Source organism: Drosophila bipectinata, chromosome 2L, assembly GCF_030179905.1.
Source record: "Drosophila bipectinata strain 14024-0381.07 chromosome 2L, DbipHiC1v2, whole genome shotgun sequence".
In the NCBI taxonomy this organism is placed as follows: domain Eukaryota; kingdom Metazoa; phylum Arthropoda; class Insecta; order Diptera; family Drosophilidae; genus Drosophila; species Drosophila bipectinata.
This window is the reverse complement of record NC_091736.1, coordinates 13,240,214-13,267,233: the sequence shown is the minus strand read 5'-3', so window position 1 is coordinate 13,267,233 and position 27,020 is coordinate 13,240,214. Positions and strand designations below refer to the sequence as shown.

The 27,020-nt window shown below is 41.4% G+C and overlaps 1 protein-coding gene across 1 annotated transcript; it reads right to left on the bottom strand.

Annotated features, from left to right (window-relative positions):
* Window positions 1-7,903: 7,903 nt before the first annotated feature.
* LOC108125314 (succinate dehydrogenase assembly factor 4, mitochondrial) lies at window positions 7,904-8,558 on the bottom strand. The gene has a single exon (XM_043211537.2). It carries the CDS (start codon window positions 8,467-8,469, stop codon window positions 8,110-8,112), a length of 360 nt encoding a protein of 119 aa, XP_043067472.2. The 5' UTR covers window positions 8,470-8,558; the 3' UTR covers window positions 7,904-8,109.
* Between the last annotated feature and the right edge of the window lie 18,462 nt (window positions 8,559-27,020).

The window sequence follows — 27,020 nt, the reverse complement described above, 5'->3', positions numbered from 1 at the left end:
TGGTGCATTTCATCGCTGGGCCCTCGCTGGCCAAGTTAAGTCATTACTGTGTGTGATGGCTGGCGTACACGGTTATGATTTCCAGAAATTACAACTACTAATTGTCATAAAAAACCATTAACCACATTTCCATTTATTAAATCAAGCAGGGAAGCGTGCCGCCCCAGCCAAAATGCATTTTTTTTAATTATGCCACGTAGCGGCAAGGGTGTTGATCGGGGGAAGCGCCCAGTGTTCTGAATTTCCACGAAAATTTCGTGTAATTATGGAGAGGGAGGACGACTGGGACCTGGTGTATGCGGAATAATTTTTAATAAGTTTGGCCCGGGAGTAGGGATGGGGGCTAGTACATTGTAGCTTCGGCGCCAGCCACTTGGCTGCCTGTGGTAATGACCTGATCTCACTTCGGGCTCACAATGGCACACTGGCAGCTAATTCGGCCAAAACAATTGCCACATACCACGTAGTTATGCTGCAACAACGCTGACACTCCCTTTTAACGCGCCTGAGTACGTGTCTGGTGTTATCTGCTTCCTTTGGATTGAGTTCCTTTGCATGAATTTCATATTTTTATGGCTTCGTGGAAAGGCAAAAACTCATAAAATTTATAAACGCACACAAATTTGTGCGTAATTACAATAAAAACCCATAAAATATATCATAAAAATCCGAAAATGCCCATCACCAGGAAGCCGTGGGGGAGTTTCCTAACAAAATTTCCAACTAAAATTTATTATTATGACACAATTTTTATGCTCCTTGTGATGTTTTTTTGTCGTGTGTCGCCTTGTGGGTGTGCGAGTGTATGTGACTGGAGACTTTTGATAATTTATGGGTTGAATTTTATTACATTTGATTTGTTTATGTGGCAATTTCGAAGAGGCAAGAGGAGAGCTAGCCAACGAAAAATTATGATAATAAATTTCGGCCTCATCCCAGCCAAACCCATTCGATCCAATCCCCGAGGTGTGCGCGTGAAGCGCCATATTTCCTGTCCACGATTTTGTTTTCAATATTTTTTTATGATGGAAAACTTGTATGGTGATCATACTAATGAACATTTGCGGGTGTTCCCCAGGTTTAAGACACAAAAAATGAAAGAGTAAAGACTCTTAATTGATGTATGAACAAGTTCGAGGAAATGTTATTCAAAAACTCTGGAGGAATATGAAATGATTAAATATGTTTTCTAGGAAATATTGGATATATATTTACATATTTTTCTATTCAATAGGAATATGGTTATTCTATTAAAAGTTGTTTTAAGAAAATTATTTTATCTGTAGCATTTTTAGATTTGAATTGCATTTTACCATCAATTGCAAAGCATCTGCTCCCACAATATGTAAGCACTCATCGTTGCATCAATTTGAGAATTTGATAGTTTAGGGTCAAAATAAATTGTTGACATTTTCCCCGGACTTATGGTCTCAACTATCCTCGAGTCCTGCCTCAGCCCACAGACCCTTGCACTTCCAGGCACTCTGTCCTTCGATTCGCCCCTTGTTTTGGAAATAAAATACATCTGTCGCTGCTGCTGTTCTGCTGACAAACTGGAAACCATATGAGAACAATAATGGATTGGGTGTACTGAGCAAATCCTGGAGATGCCGAGCTACGTGCATCTTTCTCCTTTACGCTCAACTGCAAGCAAATGTGTGGGCCATAAATTATAAATTCGTTTGACTTCTGCTGCCAACCGCCTGCTGCCTGCTGACAGCGGGGCAGGACCAACGAAGAGGAGTGTCCTGTGTCCTATGTCCTATGTGCTCTGTGTGAGCCAGAGTCCGCCCCTGCCCGATGTCCACATCCAGCCGTTATCCTTGACCGCCGCCCTCACATTGTAAGCGTGTCCTGTTCCCGGCACCTAGCCGGGCTTTTGTGTCTGTGTGTGCATGGATGTCTGTTTGCCTAACCATAATTCACCGTGACAAGCCAAAAACCATTAGTAAAGGCAATAAAAATGACAATAGAAGTCAATTTCCATATTGTGTGTTCCAGTTTTCGTTACGGATTTTCCCCCATTGTGAACGTTCTAGACTGGTGCAGTTTTCCTTCGACATTTTCCAGCCACAGGCAACAACACATTCAGCGCTTAATGAGCATGTTCCATAAAATTGAACGATATTCAAAGCAAACGCCCATTAAATGTGTCAAATAAATCAAGCTGGAAATGGTTCAAGATATTAGGACAATCAACCAAAAAAATTACTCACAGATATGGTTCGGGTCACCATACAGTTTCCGCTTAGAAACCATTAAAAGGGCGTGAGTGTTTCCAAAAAAAAAACAATTAAATGAAAATGTTTCCGCCTCCGTGGCCAAGTTCTTCAATTAGATACTGGATTAAAATTTATAAACAAAATATAAAGAAAAGTATTTCAAGAGTTATTTATTCTTGAAGAAACTATGCCTGTCTGTATAGTAAAAATAAACCAACTAAATGAAAATTCCGTTGAAAATGAAAACTGTCATATTTTGAAATGTTCTGTGTCATGTTTATTTGCTGACACTCGATGTGACACCAGTCCCGAGTTAAGTTTCGACTGTAAATTGTATTTTCGAAAGAGTTTTCCGCCTTCGGTTTTGTGGTACCGCCAGACAAAAATAGCGCCAGTTCATGGAACATTTAGAAAATGAGGAGGAAGTACCAGAAACAAAGCGAAAAATAACTTTTTATGGGTCTTGGGCCGTCTCGGGATATTTCTTTCTTCGTCAGGCCCCACTGTTCTCGACTCGATGGAAGACAGGAAAGAAGACGCACCGCGGAGGCTGTAAGGCTGTGAGATTTAATATTGTTTATGAGCCATCACCCAGTCAAAGCGAAAAGAATTAAAATGTGCAACGATGTGAAGGAGGTTGGACCGGGCATGGAAATGGAAATGGAAATGCCGCCACCAGCATAAATTATGGCGTTTAGTGTGAAGCATTTTCAAATAAATTAGTCTGCCTAAGAGGCGTTTTGGGTTTTGAGAGGATTATGAGATTGGAGATGTGGAAATTATAACATAAATAAAACTTAAATAATCTGCTTTATTAATTTCCATAGCCCGGGGCGGAATTAGTCAAGGCGGATTTAGCTTAAAACCGAGGAAACCATTTTCTATATTTATGGCAGTTTATATGCTGTTCTATTCGAGTCAATAATTTAATAAATTATAATTGTATAATATCCAAAAATAATGATACATATAAGGATGAAAACCATCTGTTTTTGTGGTTCCATCTGGAATGTCCCTTAAAAGAGTAGCAGTAATGTTTCTGTCATTATGCGACTTCGAACCAATAACCTTCATAAAATCCAAGTCAGGGTCTCCAGAGTTCGTAAACATGTTAATAAAACTGTCATGAGTCCCAGATAAACGCTGTGGGATGTCTTTGTCAGGTCAAGACCAGGACCTGAAACAGGACCTGTGTGACATGCATTCACAATGAGTTGACAGGAATGGAATTGCTACGGCATGCAGCAGGACCAAGGACTTGCTCATAAATTTCCTGATTCTCTCGGTTGGCCTGATTGTATATAGTAGGACCGAACTTCTTCAATAATAGGTGACAATAAAAATTTATTGCATTTTGACCACCATGAAATCATCGTTAGGCAGTGACAGCGCTTGCCGGGTCACCGCCTACGCAGCTCTGAATACAATTGAGGAGATCAGATCGGATGAGGGATGCCCAGCGGGAAAAAGGTCAATGGAAACACCACAGGACATGGCAGGACGCTGTGGGAAGGTGAAGGTTTTCTCTTCACTCTCTCTCTCTTTCTCTCGGTTCTGTAGAACTTGACTCTGGGCTCTGGCCTTTTGCCTTTCCTTGGAGTTCTGTCAAAGACGACTAGGGGCCAACCCACACACTAACTGGCACTCTTGGCTCGTTTGTCACATTTAACAGATTTGTTATCCTGTCGAGTTAATGTCGGGCACACAAGTCCCGACTGTCTGACTGCCTGACAGTCGCACACATGTCCCTGCGCCCTGCATATCCTGGATTCGCTGGAAATGCTCAACATGGACAGGGACCTTGGCCGGGGCCTGGGCTGGCAATAAAAACAAAAGATTGATGGCATTAGGCACACGTTCGATTTGTTTTCCTGTTGCTCGACACCCCACTCTTCTCGGCTCTAGAACTCTCCGGCGCGCCGGGACTCGTCCTTGTGCCTTTTAGTGCTTTGTAATGTCTTAACATTTGACACATCACTTGGATTTCATTCCATCCTGGCAGCAGCCACCCCGACCCCGATACCAATTCTGATCCCGGTCGTCTGCCATCCACTAAGGATATTGCTCGTTAGTTAAGGTTTCTAATAAATTTGTGCAACACATTTCTTTCCTTTCGGGGTTTGTTGTTCGCCTCCGCCGCAGACCTCCGGCGACCGCCAATCCTCTGTCGTCGCTTGTAACATTTTTATTTGATAACATATTGCATTTGCCCTTTTCTCCAAATCTTTTTCCCTTTTCACTTTGCCCAGTCCCCGGTTGTAGCCCTGTAGCTGGTTCCGTTTCGTTTTGGGTTTCACCGCATTTCCCCCTAGTTGCTTTTCCCGGCGTTTTGGGCGATTTTCCCCAGTTTCCTCTCTAAAATATTGGCCAGCAACTCGAGCTATCGTCTGGCGTCTCAACTGGAGCTCGGTGGCCAGTGATTTATGGCGTCTGTGTTGGTCATTCAACTGCATTTGATTTAGGTTGTAAATTGTTGTATATTGCGGCCATCGCGTTCTGTTTCCTGTTTATGTCTGCCCTCGTTATTTTTCTTTTCACGCCAAAGACTTTTCTCTTTTTCCCAGCCGCACTTCAGAATTATATGCTAATGAATTTATAAGTGGGTTTCCGATGGTTAAGGATATATCCTTTCAAAGGAACTCTACAAAATTATTAAATATTTTAGTTTTTTCCCAACAACCACTTTAAGAGCCATCTCTGACTGGTCTTCAGCCAGGATTTGGAAACAATAAATCCAGAAAAATTTTCTCAAGTCACTCGGCAATCATTAAGGAAATTCCAGCCATTCTTTATTTTTCCACAGCATCACTAATTTTTTTTCCACGCTTTTTTTGCGGTCATCACTGGCAGTGGCTTAGGGCGATGGAAGGTGTGAGTCATCTATGACATGCGAATATTATCCAGGATTGGGACGAGAGAACGAAAGTGATAAACGATGGGTAGGATCTTGGGACTGGGGCAGGCAGGGAGCGAAATGCCAAAGAGCCTGACACTTGGACGTGAGCACACAAATAACACTTAACACAATAACAAACAAACTTTTCGACTAATGACAGTCCAAGTAGCAAACAATTTATCGAATGCCAGAAAGGAGCAGCCAACTCGCACACATAGACGCACACTTTCGCGCAGAGAGTTCCTTTGCCAAGTCATTAATCTTGTTTCGCTTTGGTTGGGACGGGAAAGGGGAGGAGGTGCTGGGGGAAAGTCAGCGGGAGTTCCAGTACCGATTCCCAACCATGTCGTCGTTATCCTTTCAAGCGTGAACACATGCGATTACGTCTTGGTGTGTGTCCTTGTTCCTGCCCCTGTTGTTGTTGCCAGTTGCCGACTGCCGGTGTGTGTGTGTTGCCAGTTTCCGCATTTTCCTGCGCCAGGCGGCTGCCATGATTAAGTGCCATTTTGAAAAGTACTAAAATCCTGTTGGTCATGGCCCAGGACCTTGCCACCTTTCTCTTCCCTTTCCCAGCTTCCCTCCCTCCGCCAAACGGGCAATGTCAAAGTGTCAATGATATATGTTATACGCTTCGATAAGATGCCAGCTCGGCAGGCGAACCCCGTTTGGCAGGACGAAGGACTCCCCTGTTTTGGGGGTCGGGGTGCCCAACAAAATATTGCACGTGAACAAAAGCCCGGCTGGCGAAATCAGTGCACGTTCACACAATAACATAATAGTTGGTCGTATATTTTGTCGATTTCCACCCAAAACCCACTCCGGCTGCTTACCTTGGTCGTGGACCCATTTTTCTTATATTCTCTTAGGGGTTTTGTTTCGAAATTCGGTGAGATATGGTTAGTAAATGACTAGGTAAAAATGTTTATATTTTTTAAAGGTAAATTCCAAGACAATTTAGAAGCCAACATATTTATGCAAAAGTATCCTGTAAGGCATTTAAAAACAAATATGAAACTTCTACCAAATGATCCCTTGCGTATACTTAATATTTGTATTCTTTACTATATGCTTCATGAAAATATTAATTTTCTATATTTTATTTTTAAAGAATTTTAAATAATACCTAAATATTATTCTTCTTAAAACATTGTTGTAAAAATTTCAGTACAATTTTGTTTCAGCAGAAGCGAAATCTCTCAAGTAGGTGCGAAATCGATCGTAAACGGACCCGTTCCCACCCATTCCCCACCAGTTCTGAGTACTCTCGGAACAAGACTGATGATCATATGCATTGGACCAGCTAGTAGCCGAAAAAAAAACCCGAAAGAGGGGAACCACGACGGCGACTGGGAGAAAGAAACGTAACCGGAAAAAATCAAAGGCAAAACAATGATCAAAGCTGTCATTACAGATCGAGGGGCGGTCTTTGATCTCGCGCCGCAATGTGGTTCGGTCAAGGGGGAATGGGTTTCGTGCCCAGATTTTATGTTTTGTTTTTTATTTGATTTTCACTTTGTTCTATCAATCAGCGCCTACTACTTTGCGACGCAGAGCAGAGCAGAGCGGCGCAATGGATAAGGGTATACGGATCGATTCCGTTCGGTATCGGTCTCGGTATTGGTAGTCGTTCGGGTTATAAAATGATCTTGGGAACATTGGTCTGAATCTGCGTGTGTTTTCCTTACTTTTCACGTAATAAAAATACATTAACAACGGCAGGCAACACGTTAATTTCGTTTAAAAATAAAATAGACGAAATAATTGTGGATGGTGGCCCGGCTAAGTCGGAAAATCGCATTTGATGGATGACTACGGAGGAAGTCGTCGCTTCTCACGTCTGTTAAACGTTGAGCAAGTTGTCGATGTTTGAATTTTTTCGTTTTTTTTTCGGGATTTGTTGAGCATCAGTTGGCGTGTAATTTCGTTGGGGATTTCAAATGGTGGGCACATTAAAGCATTTTGTGGATTTCCTGGAATTTATGCGGAATTTATCTTTGGAGCTATGTACCATCAAGTGTTTCCATCCATTTGTTTCACATTGTTTTTGCTTTTTATATCGTTTTAGTTTGTCGAATTGTGATTGATCTTTGATTTGGCGTTTTGCCGACGGCGGCATTCGATTAAAGGTGCAAATAGATTGCTCTGTAAAGGAATGCCGAGCTATTGACAGATGGATTGAAATGAAATTCTTAAGCTATGTGATCATGTTCGAGTATAGATTAGGAAGCATACTACTTGATACCCTATACTATAATTATTATTAAAAGATTTCTGTTATTTCAACAATTTCTATTTGTGTTCAGTAACAAATCCACTCTAAAGCCCACAGAAATGTCAACAAATAGGCACACAAAAACAGCTGCAAATCTTTTTCGAACATTTCCAACAAATTTCTAAAACCACAAAAACGTTTTCCGGGCCTTAACAGTGAAATTTATGGCTTTTAAAAACCCCTTTATGTGCCTTCCTCAGACACACGCACTCTGGCTACAAAATTAGAAGCAGATACAAACTGAACAGAAGTTTTTCTAATAAAAATCACGTAAACTGTCGCCTTAATTTCAAACGAATCGAAACGATTGGGCCGAGGAGGCCCCCAACCCGCCCAAAGTAATTTCAACTTGGGCACGATTCTCCGCCCGAGAACCATTAATAATGGAAGTCAAGGGATTCCAGCCGGCACTCTCTATTCTGGGAACCCCTTCGAGGAGCTAGAGAAAGGGCTATCAATTTTTATTTGATGGCAGGGCCAACATAAATCCTCTCCACAGAAACCACAAAGAAATCACACAATAGAAATTTATGTAATGCCTTCGCAGAAGCGCTCTGCTGGAATCTTGATTTGCTTCATCTTGATCTGGTTTCCAGGCCCTGCTACCGTGGCCGAGAGTGTAACAAATTGTGAGGGCTTCTGTTGTTAACATGGTTAATAAATCAGAATCAGTCCAAACACAAGCGTAAAGGTGAAGATTTGATTTTCCTCTAGAAGTGTTAGAAGTCCGTGACTCGTCCCTTACGCTCCCAGTCGCCGTAACGCGTGGGTTCTGGACCCGCCGGACCGCCAACTTCCCCCGTGTGCGGGTTCACGCTGTTGGGCCACGGCTGCAGTGGCTCCATTTCGTGGGCCGGGTTGGGTGGCACCTCGGGCACAAGGTCTGGACCCGAGTGGCGTCTCAGTTTTTCCCGGAACTCCAGGTATCGAGAACTCACCATAGGTCTCTTTTGAGGGTTTGGTGGCATTTCCGGCTCTTCCTTTGGCTCTTCTGGCCTAAAGCGAATGTCACTAGTGGAAATGGTCCTGGCACAACTCCCCCTCAATAACAAGGCCAAGGATTTACTGGTTCGAAGCATTTCCCTCAAGATGAATTTCGAATGTTTTTAAATAAAATATGGAGTGTGTGGGAGAATACTGTGTAATGATTTATTTTTGAAAGATGGTTTGATGGCCTCTAAATTGGGCTAACCCCATCATTAAGTCATGATCTGTCCAGAGACCTTCTCCCATTGGGCCAAATCAGATCGATCTCACCGAAGGCTGTCTCATTTCGCATTGCATTAGATCCACTCCAGCTGACAATACCAACAAGCTGTCCAAACACAATTTGACATGACTCCGGCTGACAGCCCGGATCAAATGTCTGTCTCGGGAATGGAGTCTCAAAGTCTCGGCTCGAAGCCGTACCAAAGCGGTGGCTGACTGACAAGGCTGACGGAGTCTAATGACTTTCGAGCAGCTGCTGTTGAACTGCAACGGAGATAAACTTCCGGAAACGAGTAGCTGTCCAAGGCAGTTAGCCGTTCAGGCTGTCAAGTGAGTGTGTGCACTGAGAGAAAATATTTTATTAAGGTATATAAGCATTAAAATGTGAGTATAGGGATTTCTTTCTCTGCACCAATCCAATCTCTTTGCCATTCACTAACAATTAAAAGTGAGCAGGCATCACCAGCTCCCAGCTCCATATCTGCATCCGTCAGATTGCATGGCTTGATCTGAAAGGCTTCATCTGGGATCAGAGCATGCTCCGATCGCGTCAAGCCCGACATGAGTTGGATTCGCGCCCCAGACACCTCTTCCCATTGGTTGCCTCGGCTGTGCCGCGGTGTAACTTCAAAGCGTTTTAAATATGGCTTGTGCAGGAATCATCATCCGCAGCGGCAAAAGAGGCAGTCGCATTCTTTGGATCCCCCCGCGGATCTGTCGCCTGTCACTTGCATAACGTTCTCTGCAAATTTGCTCTGCAATCCAAACATCCCACTCGGAAAGGAAAACATTAAAAGTTGCCGGCAGGCGGCTGTCAGGAGATTTGCCTTGCATCACCGCGGTCGGCTTGCTCTGGTTTTTTGCCCATTGACTTTCTCTCCCAATGCATCCTCCGTCCGGTCCCTGCCGGAGTTTGGGGGCCTCCTCCCCCAGCTGGAGAATCCGATTCTCTTAATTCGCCTCCGCTCGCCGTCTTCATCTGTCAGCCGGCTCGGCGGGTTGTCTTCGTTCTCCGGCTGCGGTCGAATTGAAATTGCTGCCTCAACGTCGGCATGACAATAATCTCGCAAATCTGTTTAAATTAAGCGAGACAAATGTTTTTTTCTGGCCAATGGACTGGCCGGAGAATATGTGGCCAAGACAACCGCCAGACATTCGGTCCAGCCAACTGGGGCTTACCCCTCGTCATCAGACGCTTCGGAGTCAGGCCGTTGTTGTGCTGGATGGTGGATCTTGGTTGATGTGGGAAAGTTATCCTTTATTACATATTGTGGCTAACATGTGGCCATTAATCAAGAATTTTTAAACATAAAGTCCCATAAGTCCCAAGGTTATAGATATTCTATTTTCCAAATGAGTGAGGAATAGTATGGTATCTAGATTCTTTACGCAAGCATCTAGGGGCTTAATTGTTTGATTTTTGAGGCAAATAATTATTTGGCAAAGAAGAGTTATTTTTCTGGAAAACTAAATAGCAAACAAAATCGAAATTCAGCATAATTAAATCGTATAAAAAATACGCACATTAAACATCGAGAATAATCGAAAAATGTAGGCTGGCCGTGGGCTGTCTTTGATCAGCCGTCAAGTGGTTTGATCGATTTCCCCAATAATAAAAATCCACCGACAACTTGTCTATAATCAAAATCCCTCTGGGAATGCTGCTCCCGCTCCCGCTCCGGCTTTGGCTTTGGCTACTGGCTACCGACTCTGTTGTTTTTGTGGCATAGGCATCCATCCATCCATCAATCACAATGAAAAGTTTTCCCGCACCGAGTGATCTGGCCTGCCAGATCTGGCTGCGCCCACCCATAAATTTGTTTGATCCTGCTTTGCCGGATTTTACGGAAGAATCGAACATTTTCACACAGTAATAAAAATCTCAAACATGTTTGTAAAGTTGTTAGTGCTGCTGCCGCTTCTGGTGGTAGGTAGCCTTTTGTCTTTTGTCGATTGTAGGCGGGAGCAGAACATATAAATTAACATTTTGACTGCCAACTGGCGCGGCAAATGATCAAAGACACACTGTGCCGTCATCGTTGCGTTGATCATCGTCATCATCGGGCAACGGGGATGGGGCATGGGGCAGCGGCAACATTCGAGAAGGAGCATTCGGGCAACAGCGCGAACATCATTTCACGTTTACGATCCATCAACACGAGCCATCAAATTGTATACAAACAAACGCAGCAAAGATCAAAAGCCACGTTACCTCCGCACAAGATCTGTGCCGATGCCGCGGCTCCTCGACCTTCTTCCTCAACGTATCCGAGTTTCCCTCCAAATTCATTAAAAATCTGGTGGTTGCGGTATGGTTGCGCCAACCTGCTGCATCTGGAGAAGGAAGGAGCCGCTTCTTTGGCTCTCATTCTGGCCCAAACTGGCCGATTGTATATTCATGTTGATCACCTCCTTGAGCAGGCTCACCTAATTATGTGTCGGCCATAATTCTCATTTCTCATCTGTATGAACGTGAAAGAAAGACGTGTTCTTTTTAATATCTTGCCGGATCATCATGATGAGATTAATAAAGATGTGGCCGATACTGATGATTATGATTATGGCCTGATGTGTGAGAGGTTAATGGAAATTAGTATTTACTGCCAATAGGTCAGGGTACTATCATAACTCAGAGTTTGGGGTATTTGAGGATTATGGTTTTAAAGTATAAAGTCTATTCTACTTAAATTTACTTTTATTTAATTTTTAGCTACTTTTTAAAACAGTATTCCTAAAGGTACAAAATCCCCTTATTTATGGCTGAAATAAACTAACCTTTAACCTTTCTCTCAAAATGTAAATCAAAAGCCATAAACGAAAGGCGCATAGTGAATGTCATAACACCATTAGCCATATCAAATGTCACAGGATCGTCAGAAAGCTGTAAATTTATATGTTGCCATTTCCGGCAGTGTGGAGAATTTCCAGATTTAATGCCTGTGAGCGGCATGTCAAATTCAATTTTACCCCTAGGGCGTTAAGGCCCGGAGAGTACTATGGTCCAGCCACCACCAGTCAGCCGGGACAGGAGCTGGAAGGACCGCTTTGGTCTTGGCAGTCAGGCAGTCAGGGAGCGACCCCAATAAAGTGCAATTAGCCAGATTTATGATTATCCCCTGTTATGCACAAATAATTTTTAGGCAATTCCATATACGATGTGCGACCGTAGCACGTACGGCTGCGGCCCAAGTCCCCGGAACGAGAATTTATAACACCAAACGTAAACAACAAAGAAGACAAATCGCTTTATTCACGGCCGCCGCAAAAGCCACCCCTTTTCCCTCATTTCCACTGGCCCGGGGCTTTGAGAATCATACTGGGAATGGGTATATCGGATATGTCAAGGATAGGGCGGGTGTATGGTCCTTATAGTCCTCAACTGGCGGCGTATAAAATCAAATCGAAATCTGCTCGAAATTTGATACCGCTGTGAGTTTGATGTGTGGCTTTCCTGGTCATATCGACACAGGAGTTTGAAATTATTATAGGTTTGGGTTAGATATTAGAGAACACCCTACTCATACCTTTTTTGCCTCCAAGGTGTTGACAGTTTTGGTTTGATTTCTTTTTGAAATAAGTTTTTATATTCTTGGGTGAAGAAACTGTAGGTATAAGTCGAGATCTATGATGTCTGGGATGGATCTCTCTGGAAACTTAATTAACAAGGTTGAATAGGAGCTTCTTCTTTTTATCTTTTTAAAATCCCAATTAGTCATTTGTAATCTCATTTGCTAAACCAAAAACTTCAAAAACCTGCCTGGCTTTTCAAAACAGGCAGGTTAACTTTTTTAGCCCTTTGGCCAACCCCTTTTTTTCGGTTGTTGGGTTGTTCGGTTTCCGGGTGATGATAAGTACTTTGGCTCAGTTGTTTTTGTTTGTAGATGTTATTAATTTCGCGTAAAAGGGGGCCTGAAGGCATCACAACGGAAAAAGGCACCCCGAGAGCTGTCAATGTCACTGGGGTGGATAGATGGATGAATGGATAAATGGATGGAATGAACAAGAGCTGCAGGGCTGAGGGAGTTGGCAGTAACACAGCCAAAAGGGGCAAATGTTAGCGGGCGTATGCTGTCAAATTTGACAAATGTTGACAAATGGTTGGAAAATAATATTCCATAAGAAAAAGGACCACACGCTCAGTGTTCACTGCTCTGTGCTCACTCCCCGAGTATTAATATTATTTGCCTTCATTAGTGGCATGTAACCCTAGGCGTCGCCATCGGAATTGACAACCATTTGCACTTGTTGTGGGTCGATGTTTTTTTTTGCATAGGCCAAGCTCCTCGTTCATTGTTGTCCTGTCAAATCAATCATTGTCTGCCTGTCGCCTCAGTCCTGCTCTGGCCAGGTCTGGCCTGGGCTATGTAGTATGTATGTATATGGCCTCCATGGTTTTTGCACACTTGGATTTCGACGTCCGTCTGGATGTCTGGTCGTCCTCTTTGTTATTGACATAAAGCCAGGCCATAATTTTTCATTGCACTGAACACGCATGACATTAATTTTGTTGACAGTTTTCTTTTATTTCATACTGCCTTTGTACTTATTCTTTTTCCTTTCGGCCTGTCAGCACGCATTTACATGTGTCAGACGAGGTTTCCCTGGGAAATGTCGGTGGGAGGGTTGAAAGAATTTTTGCCCACGGTGGGATAGGATTCGTTCCTGTTACGAGTGCGGATTTTGTGGTTTTTGCGAATTTTTTTTTTTAATTTACGAAAGAGTTTTTCGTGTCCTAATTGAAGTTGTCATCCGTCATTCTTACACATGACAACGTATTTATTCTGTTTGTAGTTTAGTTTTTCCTTTTAAGATTAAATAATAATAATCGTATTTTTGCAGGTGTCTCACATAAATCTTTAAACTAACATTGGACATTTATATATCAAGTTTGTAACAACCTAGTTTCGAAAACATCTCAAGTTCCATGGCCCAAGGAAAGACACCTACCCATCCATGTAGAAGGTAGTGGCCCATTGGCAGCTCCAAAAAGACTCACCGGAATGACGGCATCCGACAGGCGACATGCATAATTTACAAGATTAACGATACAAAAATTGATTTCAATGCCATTAAAAATGTCGAAAATAATCTCTGAAACATAAAAAAGTTTTAAGGTTTTATTGTGTGGAGCTGTTATTTATTATTGGGGTGTGTGTGGAAATGGGACACCATTTAAGTCATTTAAATTTTATAGTGAGATAATTTAACGACCTTTCGACATCAGGTACTTAAGGGAATTCATCGCCAGTGCCTCTATAGTGTTTCACCTTAATGACTCTACGACAAGTTTTAGTGGCGAGTCATTTGGCTTTCCCTTCCCAGTCGCCTCAGTCGTCTCAGCATTCTAATTTTTTACGACTCGTCGTCTTCCGTAATTGTCACATTCCGTCAGCTACCAGAATTGATTTGGGTTTCGAAACAGGCGCACTCAACTTTTGTTTTCTTTTTACGACAATTTTAGTGCAATTTTGTGGAAATAAAATGTATTCGTTATGACTACCCCCCTGAGACATAGACTAGAGACCAGAGAGATGGAAACCAGAAAGCAGTTTCCCTACTTTTCCGAATCGCTTTGATTTTCTATCCGCCTCTGAGTGCCTTCTGCGAGTGTGTGTCAAAGTTTATATTTTTATTTGTTTCGACAGTAAACTTGATGTGTTTATGACACATCTTGACAGTAAGTAGCTGCTGCTGTTGCTGCCTGGCTACTGTCAGTCACTTGACCTTTTTTTCATTCTTTTTTATTGGATCCCGTCGTGGTACATACATCCCGGGCTAAGCGCCCACTTGTGCTTGATCTTTGTCGGAGTGTGGGACAATAGGGGCCACAAAGATACATATAACTTGTTTCCTTCATGATTGATATGACATTCAATTGGATTGAGAAAGGTGGCCTATAGAGACATAGACAACACCTGGCTGTCGTTTGGAAACTCTATTATAATTAAATAATAAATTTAAAATTATTTCATGAGTCTGAAAAGATGAAAGGAAAAATCCAATAAATCGTGAATGCATGTACGAATGTTGTTTAGGGGTTTTAAGGTTCTCTATGCTGCTAGAGATATGTTTGATGTGAAAGAAACAAGTTGGGGAAAACGAAAAACCGCAAAATTGAAAATCTATCAAAAGTTGTCCGTGCCAACAAGGCAGACATCAACGGCTCCAAACTGAAGAACAAAAAAATATTCCTTAAAAACAGAGACCGAAGTTCTAAACACTCTTAAGACGTTAAAGACTAGCAAATATTATTTTTCTGCTCAGCAATAGGGATATAACCTTTTTATTCATAAACCATTATCAAATGGAAATTTTTTGAATAAAAACTGATACTTCCTGTAAGGGTATAGCCATGGGAAGGCACCCACGAAGGAACAAAACTGAACCGAATAAAACGAACAACATATTCAATAACGAGACATGTCAAAAAGCCATCATAAACAGATGACATTTCCCATATTGAGTGGCGAAAGTAAAATTTAATAATAATACGACATCGGCGACGGCCAAGTCAGAGTTGTTGTTGTTGTTGTTGTTGGTGGTGGTGGTGGCGTTATCACCACATAAGAAGTGGAAGTGGGTGGTTGTTGGGGGCTAGAAGGTTGTACTGAGGGTGGGGCACTACGGAGATTTCTACAAGGCGGCAACACGTCAACAACGAAAATTGACACGCCGACATAAACACTCGCACATGATGTCGTGGCCCCAGGTTCTGGATGAGGAGCTTTCCCCCAATGCCCGTCCCCATGGGTCTTGTGGCGCCCCCTGCCGCGTGGAATATATAGCAAAAATGTCAATATGTTGTTCGGGCCTGTCAGGCTTGTCATGTCAAGCAGCAGCAGCACCACCGAATCGTATCTCAGTTTCAGACCCGCAGTGGTCTCTACTTAAAAGGGATTTCGTCTGATGGGTATTGGTGAGGTCTATCAAGTTCCAAGCTTCACTGTACTGGCTCCCCATTTTCTTTCCCGTATTATACCGCTTTCATGAATGTTTGTGGCACATAATTGAAAGCTAGCTAAATTAATTTCAATGCAAAGGCGCCAACCTCGAACCGGTTCGTTCCTCTCATTTGCAGCCCGGCACCTCTTACCTATCCCCACGTTGCGCCGCGCCGCCCCATGGTGGCAACAACTGACTTTTCACACATGACTGGCTGCCCGACGGACTGAATGACTTTGACTGGCAGCTCGTTAACCGAAGCTTCCACTTAGTTAACTGATAGTTAGCGTGGGCCAGCGCTAACCATTTTCAGTTCACTTTGTGCCATTTACATGTGTTACATGTGGGATGTGGGAGTGACCCCGGGTCAGCCAACTTACGACCTAAGAAACTTCTGGCAATTCCAAGAGGCAGGTGATATTATTTATAATATACAACCAACTATTATTAAATAGACTAACAGAAAATATTATAAGCCGAATTGATGACAAACAGAAGTATCAAGGTGTCTTCTCTAAATAGTTAGTAGGGGCAATGGGGGCAATAATGGTCTGCCTTTTTCGATTAGAAATTCAGCTGGCTAATTGTATAAAAATAAAAACTGCCCTTAGGAACTACTTTCTAAAGATCTATTGATCTGAATAGTCATTGTTCAAGTGAGCGGAAGTGATCCTCATTGTTTTTCTCGTTTCGAGAAATCGGAAATGTGCCCTCTTCCCGTATCTAAGTATCTATGTATCTATGCACTTATGTATTTATCTTTTCACCCAGCTACCTAGTACCCAGTTCAGGAACCACCCTGCGGTCATTTAATGCTCTGTCATAATTCGTTTCCTGTTTATTCAACTACTTAAGATTGACAGCGACTTTTGTGTCAACTAATAAACCCAAAAACGAAAGACTCGTCGTAGCCAAATGAAATAAAAACGAGTCAGCAAATTTACGACCATCCTCAAAACGTGACCCTCTCCCAGAGGTCTGACCACGGCCCGGGTATCCCCTATGAAAGTCTCGATGGGATGAAAAAGTCCACATGCGAGTGAATCCTTATATGTATCAGTGCCTTTAGTGCGGTACGTGTGAATTGCCCTAACGAGAGAGAATGTCTCCTGCCGACGGTCGTAAAAAACAAAAGGTCCATGCTCCGTCTCCCTCCGACAATATGGTCCGCTATGTGGATGGAATCGTAAAAACTAACCACCCATGGCTAAGCCCCAACGCTTTTGCTAAATGTTCGATAATTTTTGGCCGCAATTGCAGTTTTATGACGTTTCATGGATCATATGTGACTCGGCCCATAAATTGTTGCAAGTTTCGCCGCAGCAGTTATCTCTCATATTATGTCCTGGGTCCCGTCGTTGTCATAAACTCCCCAGATAGTCGCCAGCCAAGCCAAGCCAGCTGTCGTCGACTGTCCTTAATAACTATTTCTATTACACTTGGCACTCGCAGCACGCAGTGGCAACAGGACGAGAAGGACGAGGCAGGATAGTTGCTGGCAACATTTTGCACTTATCTATGTAATGTTAAGGGTGTCGGTCCCCGGGGCTTAAGCAATTCAAGTAATGCAGTAAAAGGTTACTGAGGAAGAGATTTTAAGACTTTTTATCGGTGTACTTGATTCAACAAAGAAATCTTAAAAGTTTTACTAAAAGTTCGAATACTCATACATGGGAAATAAACAACTTAGAACTGGCGCTCATAATTCGCGACTAATTTAAAATAATTTATAACGGGCGTTTGTCACATAAATCAAGCCGACTATAATCCTTTTGAACGGGGCGCTCGCACAAAGGAGCTCGCCAGCATGTCACTTGAGGATTTATATCTTCCTTTTTGTATCTCCCAGCTGAGCCGGCGTAACATCGAACAGGAGCCCTAAGACCCCACCTCGAAATCGGGGCCTGAGTCGCAGCCCAGAGCCGACGCGTCGGCCCCGTTTGATGTGCAAACATTATTAAAAAGCCAATAAAACATTTAAAAACAGCTTGAAATTTTTCATTGTTGAGTTGAGCTCCCCTCGTTCTCGTTTTTTGTTTGTTTCGCTTTGGAAATTGAAAAGAAAAAAAAGGAAGGGAATGAGCCACAGATTCGAAGACTTATTAATGCGACAAGAACGATGCCACAGAGCAGCAGCATCGCAGACAATTTAATATCTTTTGGATCCCTTTGAGCTTATTCCGAATGCAGAGGCTGCCAATGCGTTGCCCGGTGGAGGCTGCCAAGAACGGTAGCACACGAAAATGTCAACAATCAGGGAACAATCACATTTGGCCTGCTGTCAATGTGACAGCTACCAATATTTATTTTAAATCACCAGCTCTCAAGTATATGCACTGAGAGAAATAACCAATTGATTTCAAATATTGTCATAAATGTTATGAATTTAAAAACAAATTCCCTACTTTTTTTTTAAAGACTTATCTTTGGTAGTTTATAAAAGTCTAATAGGTTTTTCTTCAGTGCCTTTTGGGGTTTACCTGATTGGTTGGTCTCCTGTTCGGCGTTTATTTAGGCAGCTACTGTATTTGTTTTTTGGCTTCCAATTTCGTTTGAATCTCCTGCTCAAGTCAGTCGTCAGACAGTCAGTCAAAATGAAATACAAATATCTTTGACAGCTACTGTGTGTGGATCGTGACAGGGACTGGAAAAAAAGAGCAGGGGGTAGTGTTAACGAAGAGCTGAGCCACACCGACTTTGAAGTCCGCCTGACTTGAGCTGAGCTGAGTTGACTTGCCCATCATTCGATTCATTTCGTCTTCCCGGCTTTTTGCTTTTGTCATGTCATGTCTCGGAACTCGGCTTGAATCTCGGCTCAGCTCAGCCAGAGTCATTTCCTTTTTGGTTATTTTAGACGATGTGTGACACACATTCCTTCTGCATAATACGGCGATACTTCAAAGGACTCTCTCGGCCCCGACTGTCTCTCCCAGCCAGGCGTGTGTCTGTGCGGCTTTGGTCAAACGAAACAGACCCAAAAATGAAAGGACACGGCCAAAAAGACAACAGTCATCGAAGAAATGCCCCTAAGCCAATTCACAATTTGAAACAATGCCTATGGACAATGGTTGCACTGGCCTTGAGGCGTTTTGCTGATGTTCTTAGAATCAAATTGTCTCCTAAAATAATATTTATGATCATTCCTAATGATCTTTCTCCCATAGTTTAAACCAAGGGAGAAATATATTTTGCAAAAACAAAATTTTAAATACAAGATCTTTGATTGGGAAATTTTCCTTTGGAGCTATTCAACCCACGACTCAATCAGCAGGTCCAAACACACCTTACATTCTTCGCCACCTCGGAAATCGGGGGCCATCCACTCATCGAAATTATATATACATTCATTTCAAAATGACACATTCATGTAAATTTCGGTATATAAATATAAAATGGGCAATCAAATATCAGTCATACGCCTCATGAATAATTTATCCAATTTAAAAGGCAAAAACCAAACCGAAAAGGTGAAAACAATAGTGCCAATGCAAATGCCCATAAAATTATACAATTACAAAATATTAAAAAAAAACAAGAAAGGAAAGCTAACTTCGGGCGGAGCCGAAGTTTATATACCCTTGCAGTTAAAACTGGATATATATCGCAAACATCAGATATAGTTGGCCGATCCTTATGATTACATCATAATAAAACCAATTAATTACAATAAAAAATCTAAAAAAAAGTCCCAAGCTTTTATCTTCAAAAATACGAAAGTTGATATTTCTACCAAATACCATTTCCAATCGTTCAGTTATATGGCAGCTATAGGATATAGTCGGCCGATCCTAATGAAATTTCGTAGGTCGGATTAACTGACCAAAGATATAATCTGTAGCAAATTTCAGCGTTCTATCTTCAAAAACACGAAAGTTGGGTCATTTCCGATCAATCAGTTATATGGCAGCTATACGATATAGTCGGCCGATCCTAATGAAATTTCGTAGGTCGGATTAACTGACCAAAGATATAATCTGTTGCAAATTCCAGCTTTCTATCTTCAAAAACACGAAAGTTGGGTCATTTCCGATCAATCAGTTATATGGCAGCTATAGGATATAGTCGGCCGATCCTTATGAAATTTGACATGTCGTTTTATTTTGCCAAAAATGTCAAATTTGAACTCTCTAACTCTCAAAACACCAAAGTTATACCATTTCCGATCAATCAGTTATATGGCAGCTATAGGATATAGTCGGCCGATCCCGGTCGTTCCGACTTATATACTGCGTGCAAAGGAAAGAAGGGTGTGTGCAAAGTTTCAAGACGATAGCTTCAAAACTGAGAGACTAGTTCGCGTAGAAACGGACAGACAGACAGACGGACAGACAGACGGACAGACAGACGGACAGACGGACAGACGGACAGACGGACATGCTCATATCAACTCAGGAGGTGATCCTGATCAAGAATATATATACTTTATAGGGTCGGAGATGTCTCCTTCACTGCGTTGCACACTTTTGGACAAAATTATAATACCCTCTGCAAGGGTATAATTATGGTTAGTAATTTTCATCGCGCATAAAGCAAAAACAAAGCCAACTTTTATTTATGGTTTATATGCAAAATATAAACAAAGACTCGAAACGAAAGTAACCAAATGAGACGCACGAGGAAAGGTAAATGATGCCGACAAAGTGGCCGCTGTCTGATCATTTCATATATCAAAAGACCATAAAAAAGAAACGGGCTCGTTAAAGAAACGTGTCTGCAAAGGGTACAGACTAGATGATACCCTGAAGTATAAAAAAAAAATACCTTAAAGCATTGTTGTGGCTTTTTAATTGCTTTAAACTTAAGTAATAGGAGTATTCCTTAAAAATGAAAACTTTACTGTTCCTAATAAACCTGAGTATTGAAATATAACCCTGTCTTTTAAAATAAAATTAATCAAAAATTAGAAATATTGTTTTTAAAATTCGAATACTTTATATGTCCTAACCATTTCCATGGATATCTCATTTATTTTCATGGACGCGGTGAGAGCCCAAACGGAACGAGACCCCCATAAAGAGTGCCAACGTTTTCATAGTGTTTTAAATAGTTTACGATTATTGCAGGGCATCCGAGCCAACCAACAACCTAACCTACCAACAAGAAACTAATGCCAATGGGCTGTGATTAGTAAACTCTTTGCCGCTCTTTGAACTTGTCCGACACTCTTTGGGGTTTTTGTTTAGGGCTGTTCCGAGGGTTTTCCGATGCATTTTTAATTAGGATGCACCGACAGAAGTCTTAAGTGTTGATAATCATTGAATTTATCACCTGTGAACAGAGCCTTGTTACCTTCCAATCAATTAAAGTTACCACGGCCGTATTTCTCTTCGCCATAAAAATGAAAACTCGTTTTGGGGGAAACTCGAACTGACACTCGGAACGCGCCTAAAAGATTCATTTCAACAGTCAGTGCATCATCATCGTATAGTAATCAACGATTTGCGACGGGCTGCCATTTCATGTCAATCACATCATTTCCACATCACTGGCTTTTTCCAGCCCAAAACTGGTGGTTGTTATGAAGTGAATATATTTTGGGGTTTTCACTAATTGGACTTCCTAACGAATAATCGAACCGTCTAATTGAGTATAAGTAAGGGGATAAAAGCATCTGGACAACACTGTTGGGGGATAAAAGTATACCAGTTGGTTATTCAATTTAATGTTCTTAAACTTTTCCTTCGACGTTTTTAATATCCATTGAATTTCTTTCATGTTGTTTGGATACATCCGTAAGGAATGTTTAAAATTAAACCGCTTTGGAAGAAAATGTAAGGCGCATTTTTGCTTTTAAGCAATATCCGTACTCACACACTCTTGACGACTCTCGAAAAAGGGCTTCAAATGGGATTTCTTTTCATTTTTTGCTTGTTGCCAGCAACAAATGCAATCAAAAATCTGCAAGTGCCTGCCTGCAGCCCTTGAGTTAATGATATACACTCACTTCAAAAGGAGTGTGCACTGGGGAATGGGGGTTGCGGCGGCATTATCTGGGCACTCATGAGGGTACATACTGCCTTTGTCCCATTCCCCTTTCCCATTTTTTTTTATTTGGTTTGAGGCAACATTGTGTCAAGTTTAAAAATTGCAAAGAAAGCAAAGGCATTGAGTAGAGCCCATTCAGAATCCGGTAAAGAACCCGATTTGGTTTGCGCACCCCTTGACGGGTAATGCCAACACTCTCGCACACACATACCCGGTCTTGATAAGGGTAGAAACGTATCCGGAATTTGACGGCACTTGAGAGCTTGGTTTTCAATGACTGACAACCTTTCTTCTCCACTGAATTGCAACTGTGAAAACAATTAAACTCTAGACATGAAAATATTTGCCCCTTTCCATCTGCCCTCTAGTGATGTAATAAATCCCTTAACAATGCCGTAATGCCTCAGTTGACTGACTGAGCCGCTGGTCCTTACCCTCAACGGCTCTTCAAGTGTCATCCAATAGATACATAGATACCGGGAGCGACGGTCGGGGATTGTGAGCAACCCTTGCGCAGGACTCGATGATATCCTCACTTATCCGATCAAATCTGTTGCCTATTAAATTTGTATTAACCCCTGGCGGGGGACTTATACGTTTTTTGCACCCGTTGTCTATGTGAGAAGTTCTCATGATCAGCATCAAAATGTCACTTCCGATTTGATCTCTGAACTTCCTGGAACTCTCCGCTGTTCGTGTGTCTAAGAATTAGCCAATACCAATAAATTGACAAAAACCTTGAGCGTTTGTCAACAAGAAGGTAGCCCAGTCCAGCAGCAGGGGTTCCAAAGAAACCAAAGACGGCCCGAAACGAGGGACAACTTCAAAGGACCGCCACTATTGGCAAGCAAAAAACCCAATTCATTCATGTACATACTCCCATACTCCTCGGGTATATTAGGGCCGGCAGAAATGTGCAAATATTTTCACTCGGCCAAATTTCTTCATAATTTTTGCGGCACTTTTATTTTTTCGATTTCTGTTCTGGGTTGTGTGTGGGACAATGTTACCAACAATGGATAATGACCACTGTGCGTGCCCAATGGCATACTAAATGGGATTTCTCTGGCTCCTAGCATCTTCCAGTGAAATGTAAACAAGTTGAACTTCTTATTGAAGTACGGAAGGTGTTTTTCTTTTATTTTCCCGCATTGTCAAGCAAACAAGAAGTCGGTAAGGTACGGTTTGATGATTTTACATTCATGAGAAAGTATTTGGGAATGAAATCTTAGGTTTATTTGGTGTGCAATCTTGTAGATTTTATACTTCTACGATAGAAAATTGCTGAAATACTGATTGAAATGTGTCTTGGAAGTTTTTATCTCACCTATGTGCTGTTCTTTCAGTAAAATGAACTGATAAACTTCGAATTTTCGAAGGGGACCCATCAGAAAAATTGACGAAAAATGTAAAAAATATTATGTTCTCAGATTTTGATGCAGATTCATGCAAAATTGATCTTCAAATCGTTTGAGGTATTCCGCTTGAGAATCGGATAATTTTCGACAAAGATATAGTCATCGGAGGGGTCCATATTGTCCTTCGATGCATTTTTTAAATTTTCGAAGGGGACCCATCAGAAAAATTGACGATAAATCTAAAAAATATTTTGTTCCCAGATTTTGATGCAGATTTATGGAGAATCGATCTACAAATCGTTTGAGGTATTCCGCTTGAGAATCGGATAATTTTCGACAAAGATATAGTCATCGGAGGGGTCCATATTGTCCTTCGATGCATTTTTTAAATTTTCGAAGGGGACCCATAAGAAAAATTGACGAAAAATCTCAAAAATATTATGTTCTCAGATTTTGATGCAGATTCATGCAAAATTGATCTACAAATCGTTTGAGGTATTCCGCTTGAGAATCGGATAATTTTCGACAAAGATATAGTCATCGGAGGGGTCCATATTGTCCTTCGATGCATTTTTTAAATTTTCGAAGGGGACCCATAAGAAAAATTGACGAAAAATCTAAAAAATATGATGTTCTCAGATTTTGATGCAGATTCATGCAAAATTGATCTACAAATCGTTTGAGGTACTCCGCTTGAGAATCGGATGATTATCGACAAAGATATAGCCATCTCTGGGGTCCAAATTGTCCTTCGATGCATTTTTCGAATTTTCATAGGTGCCCATCAGAAAAATTGACGAAAAATCTAAAAAATATTTTGTTCCCAGATTTTGATGCAGATTTATGGAGAATCGATCTACAAATCGTTTGAGGTATTCCGCTTGAGAATCGGATAATTTTCGACAAAGATATAGTCATAGGAGGGGTCCATATTGTCCTTCGATGCATTTTTTAAATTTTCGAAGGGAATTTTTCGATCAGAAAAATTGACGAAAAATCTAAAAAATATTTTGTTCCCAGTTTTTGATGCAGATATATGGAGAATCGATCTACAAATCGTTTAAGGTATTCCGCTTGAGAATCGGATAATTTTCGACAAAGATATAGCCATCTCTGGGATCCATATTGTCCTTCGATGCATTTTTTAAATTTTCGAAGGGGACTAGAAAAATTGACGAAAAATCTAAAAAATATTTTGTTCCCAGTTTTTGAGGCAGATATATGGAGAATCGATCTAAAAATCGTTTGAGGTACTCCGCTTGAAAATCGGATGATTATCGACAAAGATATAGCCATTTCTGGGGTCCATATTGTCCTTTGATGCATTTTTTAAATTTTCAAAGTGGACCCATCAGAAAAATTGACGAAAAATCTAAAAAATATTATGTTCTCAGATTTTGATGCAGATTTATGGAGAATTGATCTACAAACCGTTTGAGGTACACAGCTTAAGAATCGGACAAAGATATCGACAAAGATATAGCCATCTCTGGGGTCCATATTGTCCTTCGATGCATTTTTTAAATTTTCGAAGGGGACTAGAAAAATTGACGAAAAATCTAAAAAATATTTTGTTCCCAGATTTTGATGCAGATTTATGGAGAATTGATCTACAAACCGTTTGAGGTACACAGCTTAAGAATCGGACAAAGATATCGACAAAGGTATAGCCATCTCTGGGGTCCATATTGTCCTTCGATGCATTTTTCAAATTTTCATAAGGGACCCATCAGAAAAATTGACGAAAAATCTAAAAAATATTTTGTTCCCAGATTTTGATGCAGATTTATGGAGAATCGATCTACAAATAGTTTAAGGTATTCCGCTTGAGAATTGGATAATTTTCGACATAAATATAGTCATCGGTGGAGAATTGTATATCTCTTTGAAGTACATTTTAAAATGTCTTAAATGTTTACTTAAATGTGCCTTAAAAGTTTGTCATATCAATTGAAAGGGGCAGGAAGGATCGTCGCTTCTAGTGTAGCTGATAGAAATTACCCATAAGGGCACCGACAAATAAGTTTTGGTCCAAACCAAGTTTCTACACACTTTTTAGAATTTGTGTAATCTAATACTACTAAATACTACTTTTAATGAAAACAACATGATTTTTGGTTAGCTAAAAATAAAATTGAACATGCAATTAAAATAGATTAAGACTTGCAATTAGTACATTGTAAAAGCAAAACTTTTTTGAAATCATAGTTTGGAAACTTTTGAACAACTCCAAGTGGCAACTGCAGGACCACAGGCTGGGGCTGAGGCTGAGGCTGGGTAAAGGGCAGAAAGCGGTAAAGAGCTGCAGCTAACTGACATTTGACTGTCAGACGCTGTTGGCTCTCATTCGTTAATGTCAGAGCCAAGAGTTAATCTCGCGTGCATTTCAAAACAAGGCAGACAGACGGGAGCAGGGGGAAGACTGAATTGGTCGGCGAGGGGGAGTGGAAAGGTGAAGGAAAAGGCGGGGTGGGGACCAGCAAGGTACGCATTGGTCGCTGGTTTATACTGTAATCAAGGTTGGACTTTTACGTTGCTCCTCTCCAAGTCCCTGACATGAAACAGAAGCAGCATCAGGAACTGCAGGAAAGGATGCAAAAGCTGCTATCCTCCAAAGAAATTTTGATAAATTATTCATTATATTAAAGAGCTTTCACAACTTTTATGAGATTAGAAATGATCTATTTTAGACTTACACATTTCTGCATCATATTGTTTAAGAGGAATGACTTTCTCTCAGTGCATCGAGTGAATGAGTGACTGACTGACTGACGTACTGCCAACTGGCAAGCAAAGCTGCAGCAGGAGCAGTATCGGCTGATGGATGGCTGAAAGGCAACAGGAGAGAGATGGATGTCCAGGGACAGAGTCAGCGCAGGGAAGATAGAATGCCTGCAGAATGTATGAATGACATTGCAAGCATGGTCCCGCCCGGAGCCCCAGTTGGGATTGAGACTCAAAACTGGACCTCCAAATTGGACCTGGACTTGTGGAAAGAAATCCCGCCAAGGATTGGCTTTATAAGCCGCTTTAGTATCCTTTCTAACTAAAACATCTCGTCTCACCATTAAATCTTTCCTATATTTTATGGAAAGCATTTAAAGAATATTCTTAAAAAAATTTCTAATTTTTAGCCCCACTTTTCCTTGTTTTGTGAAACTTTGGTTCAATTTGGCCGACTCTGGAGGGGTATATTCTCCGGCATATACACCATGATATAGTGGCAAAGTAATTTGAAATGAAAATTAATGACATGCAATCAATATTCGTAGTCGTCGTTATTTGTTATTTTGATGACTTGCCTTGTGCACACACACACACTCTTTTGGCCCGGCTCCACTCCGCTCTCACTCTTGGCCATTTGTCAAGGGCAAAACAATTGGGAGCATGAAAATGAAATATGCCCGCCATGCTGGAGTAGCTCAAGCTAAGCTCAGCCAGTGGGAAAGAGTGGGACTGGCTGGCTGGCTGGGGGAGTAAGAGTAAGGTGGCTTTCAACCGCAATATGCTTAAGTTGTGGTTATTTATTGTCTGGCATTTATAGTGCCAGAGCAGCCTGGTAGAATCACAGACAGGAGTAATATTTATATACCCTACAGTGAAGCGATAGATATCCATACCACGTGGTGTACCTACATATTAAGGATATTTTTTAATATCTAAGATAACTTAACTTGATTTTACTCAATATATTTTCTTATCATTTATATTAAGCCTGGTTATATTAAATATTATAGATATATCAATATTATAAAAATAATTCCTAATCAAAACTAGAAGAAGGCATTTCTTTAAAACTCCCTACTGCTTTCAAATCCATTCTAGGATAGTGCTTATTCATATTTCTATTCCCTGAGCTAACCCTCTTGCAGGAAACTTTTTGCTTGATTCGTATCGACGTATTTCGCCCGCATTTTGTATTCCGGCTGTCAACGCCAAAAGTTCAAACTGATCAAACCTAGCCCTCCTCCTGCCATCATCTTTCTTTCGTCTCCTGCTCCGGCAGGCCATCGTCTGTGCCCCGTCCTCTGGCCTTTTTCGGTGACTGACTGACTGACATGAGCTTACGTTTCTACCGTTATACCCCACCATCCATTTCGGCTGATTGATGGGCGACAGCAAAAAAGTTGGCACTT